General features: G+C 39.1%; 1 protein-coding gene across 1 annotated transcript in view; it reads right to left on the reverse strand.

The window, feature by feature from the left end:
• Positions 1-5,059: 5,059 nt before the first annotated feature.
• Positions 5,060-16,980, reverse strand: part of LOC122561445 (uncharacterized) — a 94,512-nt gene continuing 82,591 nt past the window's right edge. The window contains exons 37-41 of the mRNA XM_043713188.2: positions 16,829-16,860; positions 13,947-14,042; positions 12,795-12,852; positions 10,240-10,348; positions 5,060-7,305 (exon numbers count right to left, since the gene is read on the reverse strand). Coding sequence (XP_043569123.2) covers positions 7,128-7,305; positions 10,240-10,348; positions 12,795-12,852; positions 13,947-14,042; positions 16,829-16,860 — 473 coding nt within the window. The 3' untranslated portion in view covers positions 5,060-7,127. The remainder of the gene's footprint in view (positions 7,306-10,239; positions 10,349-12,794; positions 12,853-13,946; positions 14,043-16,828; positions 16,861-16,980) is intronic.

A 16,980-nucleotide genomic window follows, 5' to 3' on the forward strand; every position in this document is an offset into this window, starting at 1 on the left:
TAACATTCACTAGGAGGCAAAGCTGGTCTGCTTATGGTTTCACTGATATGAAAGAGGCGAGATCTTTCTCATTCTCGTGCTGGATGAATCCAGCAACAAGACCTTTGGTTTAGTGTATAGTCAAGCTTCCCATGTTTTATGCTTAGTTGATATGCAACTGCAGAAATGAACTGCTCTTGTGTCAAAATGTATATGTACAAAATGTAATATCTGAATAAAGTACATTTTTGAAATTAATAAGAATGCACTAAAGCTTGGGGCAACTGCCGCTAAGGTGCAGTGGGGAAAGACCACAGTGTGACGTGTTCCTATTGTAGGTAAATGGGGGTCCATTCAATTATCTGACCCTACTAGTGTGTCAAATATATGCAAATATTGGTATTGTATGTGTTAGAGAGATCTTTGGTTTTGTGTATAGTAAAACTCCAATGTTTTGTGTTTACTTGGTAAGCAACTGTACAGAACTGAACTGCTTTTGTGTGAGTGTAAATATACAAGAACTTTTTAATGAATAAAGTATATTTTGAGAGTTAAAAAAGCCAATGTACAGCTGCATAGCAAAAGTAACTTGTAAAAGGAACTATTAAGGATTTTAACAACTGTAGCTGGACAATAAAAACTGGATCAGTTATGCCTGAACCAAACCTATTTTAAATAGCTGGGAATCCAAGCTCAAGATTTGTGATTTGTAATCTCTTATGATTATTTTCAAAACTAAAGGAAATAGAGTGAGTAAGTTAAAATAACAAATTTTTTGGCAAATGATATCACATGTTAAATTTACAGAAATTATAATCAACGTCCCGTTTTGTTCTTTTCTGTTTTCTCCTTGGAGCTGACAATAAGTTGACCTCATTTAAAACTATTGGTTAAAATTAGTGATTGATATGCATAATATTTATTCAGGGAGCAATACAGTATTTGCGAAATCTAGTATTTCTGCAGCAGACACAGTTTCAGTGCCAGCAATAATTGCAAAAGCTTGTTGATCAAACAAAACCTGTCCTCAAGAAACCTTTTGCTCACATTGTTGTTCTGCTTTATAAACAGTTTTAATATATTTGCTAGTATATCGTATTCTTGGTGTATATTTACTTTGCCATCTTTATTGATAATGTCTAGACAGGTGAAGAAGATTAACAATTAACAATTTTTAGAATCTGCCTTATAAATGTTTATCATCTGTTTTAAAGTTTGCCTACCATTTGCTAGTTCAGACCAGATACCTCAATGATTTTTGATAGTTTATTTCTCAAAAGTTAAATTAGATATTAACTCCTCTCCTATCTCTCATGGTAGACATCTTTACTAATCTGAGTTCAAATGTTTTTCTTCAAAGTTGGCTTGCCCTCCATGGTCATAATTCTTGACAAGCATATTTGATTGTAAATAACTAAACAGTGTGTTTGCTCTTCCTCCCCCTGACCTCTCATTTGGGTTCAGTGAAACAGCGTGCAGTATTAGCAGGCTGTTCAACTCAAGAGTTGTGTTTCAAATCCCAACTTCTCCCATGACCAAGACTGTGTAGGTTTGCCTGTTGAGCATTCCCAGTCTCCAACCCATTTTGACTCCCAGCTTGTTAAACTTTAAATCCTCGTCTAACCTTCAGAGGTTTTTCCCCATCCTGTGTCTGCTGCCACCTCCTAAACTGCTCTCAACTGCATCTATCTTTTTCTTCATTTGAAAAAAAATTGTCTTAGATTGCATTTTGATATTCAGACTTTCAGTCACTCTTTGCGGAGTTTGCTGGTGGGAGGTGCAATGAAACAAGAAGGAGGATGGTGGGGTTGGGTTTGAGGAGTGCGCACCACCACTTAGCTGTCTCCTCCTTGACTAAATCTCGGGGAAAAAACTGCAGTTGCTGTAAATCGGAAAGCAAAACAGAAAATAGCCGGGAAAGCTCGAGGTGCTCTTGCAGCATCTGTGACGAGAAATCAGAGCTGACACTTCGGGTCGAGTGAGTTCTGAGGAAGGGTCACTCGACGTGAAACATTAACTCTGATCTCTCACCGCAGGTGCTGCCAGACCTGGTAAGCTTTTTCAGCCATTCCTGGTTTTGTTCCGCCCTGATTATTTTCATGATGGTTGGCCTCTTTGCTCCATTGTCAAGGGAAACCCCATGGGGACAGCTAATGCTCACTTCAGGGCCTCATCCTGCTGGTTGTAGCCTGGCAACTGGCCAGGTCTCGCCATGCAAAATGCACGATGGGCAAGCCTGTGCCAGCTTCCTTACAGGCCTCTGCGGGGGTGGTGGGGGTGGGGGGCCGTGGAGAGGGAATGTGGTGGTTGGGTTTGTTCAAAGGCTGATCGGGAAACCTGGCATTGCAAAGATAATGGTCAGAGCAACCCTTACTGCCAACCTTTTACCAGTGCCTGCATGGTCTTGTTCATGACCATGTTGTACCAACTGCAGGCACTGCTTGTCTGGCACCACTGCTGTTCCACACATACTGGCATCTGATTGAGATTTCTGCTCATGGGGTTCTTGATCCCAGTTTAAGTGCCTGCTTTTAATTTGGCAGACAACTCTTCAGCCAGCGGGGAATCACCTTATGGTCTCCATTAAATGCCAACTAGTGTTTCTATTCCCCTTACAACTTTTCAATTAAAATGCCTCAGGATATTTTATATTTTAAACACGTTATATGAATGAAGTTTTCACTGAGAATGCCACAACCCCCAAACCTTACTATCTAATGCATCAAAGTAAAATGTAGACATTGGTAAGCTGGAATGATATTGTTAAAACAGAAAGAGACTTTATCAACCAAGACTTGTAACAGGTCATTTACAGCTGGCCAATGTTGGTGGAAATCTGTGGAGATCTTGTATTAATAGAGGGAATACTCTGCATCTTGTAATGAATGTTTGAAAGTGGGATATCTTAAGATGCTCTACAAGAGGTGTGCAGGTAAAAATAAGGCACATAGTATTGTAGAGAGGGTGGGAATTTACTGAGCCACAGGGAGATAGGGACAGTTGTCCCCACCAAATGTGGAGAGGCTAACTGACGAATGGAGGTAGGCGACCAAATTAAATAATCAGAAACTGTATTAAATGATTTTCCTGGCTCTTCAGGATTTTGCTTGTGGTGAAGCAGCCTCTACCTTCACTTGCCCTATTAACTGTAGTAGCTGACAGTTTAAAAAAATGCCTATGTGTTTGTGAGATTGCTACATTGGCATGAGTGGTCTGGACATGAGCAGGACAGCGCAGACGAAGTTAGGCAGCGGTGTTTTATATTGCTTAAACACTTAATGTGCAAACTCTACAATTGGAATGGTGACAGGGGTTCAGCTCTACAGGTACAATAATCAATGAAGCAAATAATGTTGAATTATATGGCGAAATCAGCACTAAATACATGGTCAAAGATCTGCTGAAACTGTGTAGTGTTCTGGTCAGATTACCTTCGTTTCGCCACTGAAAACAGAAGAGATACTAGAGTAGGGGAGAGTTGTGAGGCTAAAGTTCAGTGAGAGATCATTTAATTATGAAAAGATGTTAAAAACCTGGGGCTGAATCTCACTTTTATTTTGTCCAGATATTTTACCGGACTCAACTCATTTAAATATCTTCCCCACTCCTCTCATGCAATTCTAGCCCCCATGCTATGACCTGACATTCCTGGAAGAACTGGCTACTCATTCAATAGTCTCCAGCAGACTGGCATCCCTGGCCATCATGTCACATTTAAAAGACCGCTGTAGAGCTGGGATGAGCACTGGCATTTACAAGCTGTCTTGCTCATTGAAGGAGCTTCTTTCTGAATTATGACTTCACTCATGCCAATGTGGCAATCTCATAAATACATAGCCATGCTTTTTTAAGCTGTCAGCCATCAAAGTTAACAGGGAAAGTGGGGATAGAGTCTGCTTCATCACAGGCAAAATGTTGAAGAGCCAGGAAAATCATTTAATACGGTCTCTGATTATTTACTTTGACTGCCTACCTCCATTCTTCAGAAAGGGAAAATGGTGCCACATATTTTCGACATGAAACTTGGAAGTCCTAGTGGATGGGGTGGTCTGCACAAAGAGGACCTGGAGGCTGGCAGAGGAGGTCGCGCCATCCCTGTGTATGTCAAATTTCTTGATAAAAGCACCAACCTTTCCGAACTATCTGTTGTAAGAGTTTAAGACACAGGGACAAAATCTGCAAGCTTCTCCATACAAATTGGTCCACCATTTGCAGTTTGTTCTTCAAGAGGTCCTAATTTATTCTCCCACCAAGTCCTAATAACATCTTTATAGTAAGCGGGGCTAATTAAATTCAATCAAGTATTTAATCTGTTCAGATTTTTGCAGATGCATATACATCATATGGAGTCCACCATATTACTGCCTGCATAGGCTAACACAAAGCTCGTATCTGTTACACCCAAGAACTTGTTTGCAGTTCTGTTCTGAAGAAGGGTCACTGGATCCAAAACTCTGATTTTTCTGCACTGATGCTGCTAGATCTGCCAGGTTTTTCCAGCAATTTGTGTTTTTGTTTCTGATTTCCAGCATTGGCAGTTCTTCTGGTTTTTTTTTTTGGGTGAATTGTTTGCTCTGTCTGTTTCAGTAAAGTTTCCTGCTCAACGCTCAATCTACAGTTTTGCCTGTGTGTTCCAATCTTTATAAGGTGTTCTGTCTTACTATCTAACAGCAAAGTTAAAAATCACACAACACCAGATTATAGTCCAACAGGTTTAATTGGAAGCACTAGCTATAGGAGTGCTGCTCCTTCATCAGGTGCTTTCACAACCACCTGATGAAGGAGCAGCACTCCGATAGCTAGTGCTTCCAATTAAACCTGTTGGACTTTAACCTGGTGTTGTGTGATTTTTAACTTTGTGCACCCCAGTCCAACACTGGCATTTCCAAATCATATCTAACAGCAATGATTGTAGCAATTGAAGAAAAAATGTGTGAAATTCATTAATTCATCTAGTGTCCATACTCTTTCAGAAATCAGCTACAATAGAATTCTTAAAATGCCCTATCTACCACTTTGTATGGTCATTGTTTAATCAAATAAAATGCAAAGTTTATGTTTAAAAATGATAAATATCAGTATCTATCAGAAGTTAAGTTTTAACTTTTATTATTGCAGTGTTAAAATGTGCAAGTCACTTGCTCCAATGGCATTAATTCCCACAGAGAGAATAAAATTATTAACTATACATGATTCCAAAAGATGTATTAATTGAGGAACTCATTGTTTGGCTGTGTAAGCAAGATTTAAAGAAACAATCCTAAAATAATTAGGATTATGAAGACACTATTATGTGTTTCAGCTGTAGCTCAGTGGAGCACATTTGCTACTCCATAAAATCTAGGCTGACCTTTAAGGTGATGATGAGACAGTACTGCTCTGTGATATGTGATGGGTCTAGGGAGTTGGGGTGTAGGCAAGGAGCCTGTTGCCTTTCATGTGAGATATTCAACCCAAGTATCCATCCTCTCAGCCCTCTAAAATGCATGTAAAGATTCCATAGCAATTGCCTAAGAAATGCAGGGGAGTTCTCCCTATGGCCTGACAAATATTTGTCCTCGAGCTAACATGACTTTGAAACAAATTATTTGGTTATTATCTAATTGCTTCATCCAGAAAGCTTGCAGTTGTTATGTTTCCTGCTATAACAATGACTATACTTCAAAAATGCTTTCAAGATCTGCCAGAACATTTTGGTTTGGCCTGGAGCCATGGAAGGTATTATATGAATGCTAGTCTTTCACATACAGTTAAGGAATTAATTAAATTTGACTCATTGCTCATTATTAAATCTAAAATGGCCTGTCACAACTAGTTCACTGTAGAATCACAGGCAACTTGTTGGAATAATAGATGTGCATTATCTTTGTCAGCCATATATCTCTTGCATAAAAAATGAGAACTACACTTCAGAATTTTTATGCCAGCTTTAAGACTTGGGGCTGCTTTGGGCGCCACCTCCTTTATAGTTATAAAATCCCAGGTATAATATGGTTGTGATGGAGTTAAAAGTTTAATATTTGTTGTCACCTTACTTGAGAAAATGAATCAGACCTTTTCCTATATTGTTTGATCGACATGCAAATTCTAAGTTTGCTTAAAGGCAGTACAACATTACTAAACCATTTTTTTCACTGATTTGTTCCCCTGAAATACTACACAATGTCATTATTAACCACAGACAATAGAATAACATTTGCATCATGCCACCAGAGTTTTATCAGTCAAGTGTTTATCACAAAATTCAAACTTGTATGCAGTGAAAAATTAGTTCACCCATCTGGGGCAACACAGTGGCTAGCACTAATGTCTCACAGCGCCAGGGATGGGTTCGATTCCACCCTTGAGTAACTGTGAGGTGTATGCACTTTTTCCCGTGTCTGCATGGGTTTCCTCGGGGTGCTCCAGTTTCCTCCGATAGTCCGAGATGTGCAGATTAGATGGATTGGCCATGCTAAAATGCCCATAGTATCCAGGGATATGAAGGGCAGGTGGGTTGGCAATGTTGGATGTGGGGTTATAGGGATAGGGGGATCTGTCTGGGTGGGATGCTCTTTGAAGAGTTGGTGCATTCTTGATGGGCTGAATGATCTGTGGTGATATGGAAGTTTGCTTAGCATTTTTAATCTTGTAATGCTTTCTATGGTTGGAAAATGCAATCTACGTTCTACCAAAGGTGGGCTTCAGAGAAATTATGCCCGATATGTTTTTAAAAATGAATCACATTTTGAAATAACTGACTTCATAGATGAAGTAATTGTTTGCAATTCTTGATTTTAATTTCTCAAAAGCTGGCTGGTTTATAACGTATGATAGAAATATTGCAAAATCCCACAATAGCTTAATAAAAAGCAGTTCTGTAACATTTCTACCAGGGCGTTTCTTCCTGACAAATGGTACACAGAGAAAATCATTATGATGAGAACGGAAAGTTGATTTAATTTTAGCTTTGAAGAGCAATAGACTTTTAAAATGCAGCTACATTGGTATAATCAATGTTCCATCTGAACTATGCGACTGCACTGTAAGCAGAAAGTGTCTGTTCTACCAAAGCACAAACCAGCCATGTATATTAAAAGGTGTTGGTATCTATCCAAATGAAAACAATGGAACTGCACTCTTAAGGCTGCACCCAACAACAAAAATAATTAGACAGAGAATGGGTTATTACAAGTCTTGCCAATGCATTTGCATGCCGTAAAATAAGCATAAGTATATGGGATGCTGTCTCCATCTTCACAATCAAGGTTCACTGTCATATTTTGAATATTTGTAGGCTGGCAGCAGCTGCACTCATTTATCATGGTGTTTGTAACAGTGTCAAATCTGGAAAATAAGAAGCCAGCAGTAAAAATAAAAGTCAGTCCAAATGCTTCAACTCAATAGGGACTACATGTGCGTATGTTAATTAACATAGGAATCAAAGAATTGAATGCATTATGTGATATATCAGCAATGCATATTGACAACGTGATTCGTAGTGAATGAAACCACATCTTGCAATTTGCGACAGTAATAACAGCGAAACTGTTAGCATTCACTCGCTTTTCTCCTTCACAACCATCAGCAGCTTCTGTGTGCACATGCACACAGAGAGATGTTGCCCTCAATGATTTGAGGCTTAAACAGAGGTTACACTGTTGAGGTTTCCCCTGAATGTAATCGATTAGAATTCATGAACTGTCGAGAGTTTTCACTTTTAAGCCCTTTGCTGTGCTGTAAAAATATTTGAAACACCTACATCTTGTTGAATAATGTGTAACTGGGTTTGCAAAAGTGTGCAATGTTCATAATTGCTACCAAAGAGCTTCACTGACTCTGGAAAGATATTTTAATGTTTATTGAACATACATTATGATTAGAAACTATGCATGTTTTGAAACAATAAAATGTAATGTATTTATATATCATATAGGACTCAACATCAAATTTTGAACCTCATTCCATCCTTCCATGTTTATTACCCACTTCACACCCGGTGCAGGTATGACCTGAGTTGCTTTTAGCATAATTACCCATTCTCTCAATCTCCTAGGCCTGTTATCACATTGTATGGAGTGCATTCATTACAGCTCACCCATTTTCTCCTACTCTTTGCTCTTATTACCCCTTATTCAGCTTTCCTGCTGTCCTATTCCACTATCAATAACCTCCTTGTTTACTACCCCTTTCATATATCTCTTTCCCAGGGCTCCATCTCCATCTATCCGCTCACTTCTCTCCTTCCACTCTCCTAGGAGAAAGTGAGGTCTGCAGATGCTGGAGATCAAAGTTGAAACTTTATTGCTGAATTCAGTCATTCAGTCATTCCTGAAGAAGGGCCTGTGCCCGAAACGTCGAATCTCCTGTTCCCTGGATGCTGCCTGACCTGCTGTGCTGTTCCAGCAATAAAGTTTCAACCTTCCACTCTCCTCCCAACTTAAGCTTCAGCATAAATGCCACTTTATTTATAGCTGCTAACAGATCTGATGAAGAGTCACTGGACTCGAAATGTTAACTCTGCTTTCTTCCCATAGATGCTGCCAGCCCTGCTGAATTTCTCCAGCAATTTCTGTTTTTGTTTCAGATCTCCAGCATCTGTAATTCTCTGTTTTATTTATATATTTTAATCTTCTTCCTTAATCCCATCTGTATGTCCCAATCTAATAAAAAATGGTAAAAGTGAAAGGTTTCAATTATTTTTTGCTCTTGCTTTGTTTGGTGAGAGAATATTTTAATGTGATTGTCTGTCTGTCCTGTAGGATGACATTGCTGTTGCTGGCTATCTAGTGAGCCCCTCAACTTGGCTTCTGAAAGGAGAGGTCTGCACTGCAGAAAATATTAGGTCTTTATGGGCAGCTTTCCTAGTGGTCTTCAGTAAGACAGGCATGTTATCATTGATGGCAGAATCCAGCATATATCTGTGTGACATTTTGACAACCACTTTCATTAAATATAGCACTTTTTGGTGTTGGATTCTAGTTTGTGTACAGTATAGGTCAATTTTGAGGTGCACTGTTGTCTCCAATCCCACATCATTTCAAGCTTTATTTTGAACACAGAGAAGATTCCAGAAACCCAGAAACAGGTAAATATCATTCCTATATTTGAATGTACCTCAAGATCCAGTTAGTCTCTTGGGATAACTGGGAAAACTAAATGCAATTGTCATCAGAAATGAAATTAAAGTGAACATTTTATGACAATAATTTAGTAAATTAATAACCTGCAATGCGTTGGAGGGCTTTACTTTGCCTGACTGAACTTGTAGACCAAAATTGAAGAGGGCGCAGAACCACATTATATAATGTTAACTTTCTTCCTCAGGACATTTTAATGTTATTTTCATATAGATTAGCATTAACAGATGACAGATAATAGAAGATATAGAGAATACTAGAATAATTGTGCCTAGAAGCAACAAAATAGTGGATAAGATTTCTGTTGCAGTGGGTGAGGAGTTGGATCTGAGGTAGCGACTGAGGCAAGCATTGATAAGGTGGTGTAAATAAGTCATCTTATGATAATAAGGACATGGAATATGAAGCTCAGGCAATGGCATTAAAACAGTGTTGTGAACAAAGGGCACACTACACAGGATTACATCGCTACATTAGTTGTATTCAAATGTTGAGATGTTATTTCTGAACTCAAAACGTGTTGCTGGGAAAGTGCAGCAGGTCAGGCAGCATCCAAGGAACAGGAGAATCGACGTTTCGGGCATAAGCCCTTCTTCAGGAATCTGTTATTTCTGAAGGTTTATATAGAGTGCCAGTCATATACAAACTGGAGGACTGATGCAGTTCTAGTTGTTAAAGCAGAAGAAGGCATGTAGGCTGAAGACGAGGGAAACACCAGTTATTTAAGAGAAAACATTTAGAGGATAACTTGATAATTGGGCTCTTCAGCATCAGAAAAAGAGTTCTGAGCAGGGCTGTGGAATACTTCATTGGATTGAGGGAGTTGGATCAAGAAGATGCATTGACATAACTGACTAAGTTTGTAAATATTAATGGCTGTAATGGCCATAACTAGAACAGACCTCAGGATGGAACAGTTGCTGAAATGTGTGTTATAAGCTGGGATATAGGAGAGATGCAACAACTAGAAGCCAAATTCAAAAAATGGTGAATGGTCCTTTTCGTTTACATCAATCTTTGCTTTGTGAATCCTGGTAAATCCTTAATCTTGATTATTATTGTATTTGTCTGCATTATTTATTAGACCCATAATATTCTATGGATCTTAATTATATGAAAAATATTACATGAAAGCACTTACTCAAAACGTCCAGGACAGTTTCCTTCACATTTTGTCATCGTAACTTCTGCTGAACAGCTTGAATTTTCAGGTGTGATGTTTTTGGAAATAAATGACACTTTACAATAGTCTATGAAAAAAGAATGGTAACAGCAAAATTAAAACTAAAACTCAGAGGAATATAAATGAAATTTCTACTATTGTTGAACCTTGAAAAAAACCATTTAGAATTTTCTAAGAGAGTTAGTTAGAAGTTAGATGATTCAGGCGTCATACTGTTAGGTCATTGAGTAGACATATCTCTACTTATTATTATATGATAATACAGAATTTGAGTTTGCTGAAAAAAGATTTTCCTGATTCTTTTTGTCTTGTGCTCATCAAGATAATTTACGAGAAAAGTAGAAATGACATTTATCCTGAATGTGAGGACATGGCTGATTTGTTAGTAATTCACTTTTGATTGGTCATTGACATGGAGAATGTACCAGTTAGAGATGACTGATAATAAACTGCCAAGTTTTGTTTACATTTTAAGTCAGGCAGGATTCTGATTGGTCAAGTCATTGCTCTAAGAAATAAACCAGAGATGGCTATTGACTGTTGTGTGCAGTTGCAATACATTCAGTCTCTATATATATTCTGTCTGTATGGAAAGAACAGGCCACTTAGTATTGATGTATGTAGCTTCTATGCAGGTGCACCACACAGCAAGCTGACTGGCAATCCGAAATGAGTTATCAGCATAATCCTTTATAGACTTAGGGTTGTTTAGCAAATGTTGTTCCATTGCAAATTCACGTCTAATGTTGGACACTATTCCAAGTTCTGAAGGCATGGCCAGGTAGGGTATGGTCAGTACCTTTGCTTATCACAAACTCTCAAAGGGATACAGCATTGTTACAATCCATCAATCTTTAGAACCTCCATCCCTAGCCATCACATGAGTACTGAAATTGATATACCACGTCACCCACTTGTGTGGTAGGCAGAATGTCTTCTTGAGTTGATGGCAGCAGCCTATTACTGGTGAATTCCATTCTTGTTGCTACCTCAGAATAGCAAAGTTAAACAGTTGAATTTACCTGTTGCTCAAACTTTTCAAGATACCTTACCCTTCCAAGGTAACCTGGGCATTTTCCAGGACCAAATGCTTTAGGCCTTTTGATGAATCTGTATGATTTACTATGAAAAATCATCTGATCAGGGTAACCATTAACTTGCAGAATGGCTACTATAACATGGTTACTGATGGCACTCCATTACCCTCCAGTAAGGGATTAGCTGTTAGCAGAGTTTGGCTTTCACACTGGAGATATCCCCTCTCAGTGCCCAGAAATTGCTGGGATTGAGGAGCTGAAGGTGGGAATGGAACCCACTCTGAGTGTTGGTGGTTAACCAGACACTGGCAGCTCTCCATTGCCATCAATGCCTTTGGCAGCAGTGGTATCTACTGGAAATGCATCAACGAGGCCCAACATCAAAGAGGGATCCAGAGCAAAGAAGAGTGAAGGTGGGATGGAAATGGTAGGGTGGGGTCACTGATGGGGGAGGTGGGGGGGAAGGGGGGGGGCTATGTATTTTGGGGTGGGAGATGTCCATGGGGATGAAAGGTAGGAATTGGACATAAAGGGAAGGGAGTGGCTGCGCCCATCTCCCATTCCTGACGCCAGATCCCTCGAATAGGCAACAAGAGCCTCTGAATGAGGACAGCACCCCCATCCCCACACCCCGCCCCCAACCTCCCGCTGGGATCCTCAGGTTTGTATTTTGGGTTACCTGTGTAACAACACTGCTACCCATCATTGGATGAATCCCAGAGGTGAAAGGATATCATCCTTAAGTGGTCATTAAATTTTGCCCTGTGTGTCTGTACCATTCTGGTCAATCACTAAGTGAAACCAAAAGTCTGAGCCCAATTTCCTTCTTATAAAGTCATTATTGGAACATTGATTTAAACACAAAGTGGCAAAGAATGTTCAATAAGCAACCAAGAAAAGAAAAAAAGTCTGAAACAAGTAAAAACAGAAATTGGTGGAGAAAACTGACAGGTCTGGCAGCATTTGTGGGCGGCATGGTGGCACAGTGGTTAGCACTGCTGCCTCGCAGCGCCAGAGACCTGGGTTCAATTCCCACCTCAGGCGACTGACTGTGTGGAGTTTGCACGTTCTCCCCGTGTCTGCGTGAGTTTCCTCTGGGTGCTCCGGTTTCCTCCCATAGTCCAAAGATGTGCAAGTCAGGTGAATTGGCCATGCTAAATTGCCTGTAGTGTTAGGTAAAGGGGTAAATGTAGGGGTATGGGTGGGTATCGCTTCGGCGGGTCGGTGTGGACTTGTTGGGCCGAAGGGCCTGTTTCCACACTGTAAGTAATCTAATCTAATCTGTGGCGAGAGAAACACAGAGTTAATGTTTTGAGACCAGTGACCCTTCAGAACTGCTCAAAGGATTCAAAACATTCTCTCTGTTTCTTCTCCAGAGCTGTTGCCAGACCTGTAAGTTTTCTCCAACAATTTCTGTTTTTATTTGTTTCATATTTCTGCAGTTCTTTGCTTTACTGGAAAGAAGTCGGTGATTACCAGGGGTTTCTTTGCGACACCAATGTGAGCAGTAATCTTCCTCCCAGATACTTGCTTTCTAAACAAACAAAATTAATGTCATATAGTTACTGCTGTGAAGATTATCTGAATATGAAAAAGACAGAGCAATCATGCAAAACCCTGGAAATGTTTGTAATATTTGCAGTTATCTGATTTTCTGCTGAAATAGGAGTCTGTTTTGCTTCAAGTTCCTGGAAAATGTGTTAATACTTCCCCCCACTTTTACACGATTATGAACTGAGCAGAAAAATTAATTCCATTCTTTATTCTAATAATAATAACAAAAAGTACACAGGCAATTCCATATATTTATTATACATCTTTTACCTGTTTCCCATTTAATGAATAATAAATCATGCAAAACTAATTTTGTACCAATCAAATCACAGGCCAAAATCTAAATGCCAAGAGATAATGACTGATAGTTTTTGTTTACTGATATATATTTGAAATAGAATATTATCCTTTCTGCTACTGAAACAACTGTGTGCTTCATCAACTTCAATTTCTTCCATTGTTTCCCTCTCTGGCTGCCTTTATATTCTTTAAACCCTAAACAGTGAAAGGTTGCCAACATATCCTGTTGTAAGCACCATCACCCATCTCCTCACTGATCTACAATAATTCTTTCACCCCTCAGCTGACTTTGTACATTTGTGATCTTTATCATTTTTAACTCCATTCATCACCTTGCTTCCCTTGACTCTGCAACTATCAGCCACCTGGTCCTTCTCTCAGCTCTCTGCCTTTCCATCTATGTTTCCAACGTCTGAAAAATGTTCTTGACCCATCCCTTCAAACAGTTCTGGTCAGCAATCCTAATTTTTCCCTTTCTGGCGCAGTGTTGATTTTCCTTTCACTTGCGTTGGGTGAGATTTACATCCAATATATTAGGAATGAAGGTTTATGAATTTCAAAATATTTTTAACAACATGAAAAATGATATAAATGACCCATATATGAGGATATCTTCCTTTGCTTCAAATTCTTTTAAAATAGCATGTGCACTTATCCAAAAATGATCATTACAATAAATCCATTTTAAATATCTTAGTTGAACCAGTGTTCTGTGTTTAGCAATGTCCCACAAGATTGAGACACCTGTAGATAGAAGCAAAAAGCTATACCAACCTCACAAGAGCACGGTCTCTCTGTAATTACAACTTGAAAGTTAGAGCATGTGAAGACAATGCATGAATTTGTTGGATGAGACCATGTTTCTCCTTCCTAGGAAGGAAACACACAAATAATAATGTGACCAACAAGACATCTACAAATGTATTAACCATCTTAGTTTTTGTTAGGGATCACAGGAATGCAGTTAATTTCTGAAACAGCAGTCGCTTTCTTTGCAAGTTGCTCCTTTCACCTCCTGACTGTCCAATTATTTTGAAAAAGGAGAACCAGAAAAATCTTCCCAGAATGAATTATTTTGGGTAGCTGACTCAATGGTACAATCCTTAAAGTGTGGAAATAGGCTCTTCGGCCTGACAAGTCCTCTGAAGAGTAATCCACCCAAACCCTTAGCCCTATTACTTTACATTTATCCCTAACTAATGCACCTGACCTACACATCCCTGAACACTATGGGAAATTTAGCATGGCCAATTCACCTAATCTGCACATCTTTTTTTTTTAATTGTGGGAGGAAACTGGAGCACCCAGAGGAACCCCACACCTCACCTATTGGAAGTGAGTGTTAATCAGGTTCTATGTGGCATTTGCGCCCGACACAGCTGAACATGGTCATGGACCAGGAGAGTTTCCTCCATCCCAATGTCCTTATCCTCCTCAGCTCTCATTCCCCCAGTTCCTCAGCACCTAACCCATCAGCTCATTGCCTGCTTTGACTTTGCAAAGCACAGCAAATCAACATAATGCAGCACACTTTGATCTCAGAGTGACGGTGGTCAGAGGTAGCAGCAATCAAAATTTGGCTGAATTTTACATTCAGGAGTCATTCTGAAGCTTTTGATAAATAAAGGCTAATTATCATGCTATGAAAGCAGAGCTGGCTAAAGTAAACTGCAAACTGGGTTAAAGGATGGATCAATAGAGATGCATTGCAGGGACTATTTCAGAACATACAAAGTAGGTACATTGCAAAGAGTAAGAAAAATTTCAGGGGTGGGAATCATCATCTGTGGTTGATGACAGAGGCTTTATCCATGTAAAGAAAAAGTAGAAATTTGTACAAAAAAGCAGGTGGCAGGTCAGAAAATTGGATAGAATATAGAATATAGTAAAACAGAATGGAATGGCTAAAAATTAATAAAGAGAAAAAAATGGTACAACAGAATGCTGAACAAATTTGAAAGCAGACAGTAAAGGTTTCTCTAAATTATTTAAAGTTAACAGAGTGAGCATTGGTCCGACAGAAATGAGACTACATATGTAATGGAAAATAAGGAGATGACAGATGGTTTAAACAGGTATGCTGTTATCAGTCTGCATTATTGAGGATATAAGTCACTTCCCAGAAGCAGCATTAAATCTAGCAATGGAAGGAATGAACTCAGGAAAATCAGAATCATCAAAGAGGTAGCACTGAGTAAATTGTTGGAGCTATGAGTAAATAAGTGTATAGGTCCTGATGGAAATGAAGTGGTTGCTGAGAAAATTGGTGCATTGGTTTTAATTTTCCAAAATGTCTGACATTCAGGTAAGGTGCCATTCAATCAGGTCGCAAATGTAAGTTTTTTAGATTAGATTACATTACAGTGTGGAAACAGGCCCTTCGGCCCAACAAGTCCACACCGACCCGCCGAAGCGAAACCCACCCATACCCCTACATTTACCCCTTACCTAACACTATGGGCAATTTAGCATGGCCAATTCACCTGACCCTGCACATCTTTTGGACTGTGGGAGGAAACCGGAGCACCCGGAGGAAACCCACGCAGACACGGGGAGAACATGCAAACTCCACACAGTCAGTCGCCTGAGGCGGGAATTGAACCCGGGTCTCAGGCGCTGTGAGGCAGCAGTGCTAACCACTGTGCCACCGTGCCGCCCAAAGTTATTTAATCAAAAAGAGGCAGAGTCAGGAAGTAGAATACTATGGGTGAATTAATCTAACATCTGTTGTTGGGAAATGTTTGGAAGCTGTTACTAAAGAAGTTATTGCAGGAAATCATAGAAATATAGAAAGATTGAAAATAGAAGCTGGACTAGACTATTCAGCCCTTTGAGCCTGCTCTGCTATTCAATATGATCATGATTTCTTCCCCATAATCTTTGATCCCTTTAGCCCTAAATAATCAGGCTGAGTCAATTTCCTTTTGTTTTGAAAGTAAAATCATGTTCAACCAATTTATAACCATACTTTGATGAAGTTGAGAAAACCTAGTTTGGAGGATGCTTGGAAAAAGAGGAAATGAGGCAGTGTCTGATTTTAATCTAACCAACAGAACACAGGAGGCTCCCTATTAGTGAGATATATGTGGCGAGTTGATTATGGTTAGATTTTGTTCAGTTAAATTTAGAACAGTCTTTCCTTTATTTTTTAGACATCTAACTTGAGGCTTTATGTAAAAGGCCAGACATGAAAGTGTCATAACACAATGGAACATAGTCTAGGTGTAGATTGATCTTGATGTGCTGAATGGATTTCTGTTTAAGAGCTTGCATTGGAGTTTTAATTACCACTTGTCTATTTGTGCTTATAGGATCATGGAACTGGAGCTTTGGTCTTAATTGGAATTTAATTACAAAAAGTGGATGATCAACAGAATAAGTTTAAGATGCTGTTGTAGTTCCTGGTGTATTAAATAGACAGTTTTACCAAAATATTATAACGTGCAAACTGCTGAAGAACCACTTGATTGCAGCCCATTTGATAAATCATATCCTCATAGTGGTTTTTAACAGATGATGACAGATTATAAATTCAATGCAATAAAATAGATTTGAGATTTGTTTGTGATGTGATTGTCTAAAATTTATTAAGCCCCTGGCATCATCTGTCAAACTACATAGGCCTGATAAAAATGTATCAGTGAATAAACACTTACTTCTCTGAGATTTCCTGAATTGTCAATGCAACCTATAAAAATGAAGGTTAAACTTACTATCAGTACATTTTTTCCACAAATAACAGGTTAACTAAATTGCTGATGAAATCTGAGCTGCTTTAATTTCTATTCATATTTATCAAATAGGTTCA

This window comes from Chiloscyllium plagiosum, unplaced genomic scaffold (genome assembly GCF_037043375.1).
Source record: "Chiloscyllium plagiosum isolate Xiang-an unplaced genomic scaffold, Cpla_swu_hap1 HiC_scaffold_23, whole genome shotgun sequence".
Classification (NCBI taxonomy): Eukaryota; Metazoa; Chordata; class Chondrichthyes; order Orectolobiformes; family Hemiscylliidae; genus Chiloscyllium; species Chiloscyllium plagiosum.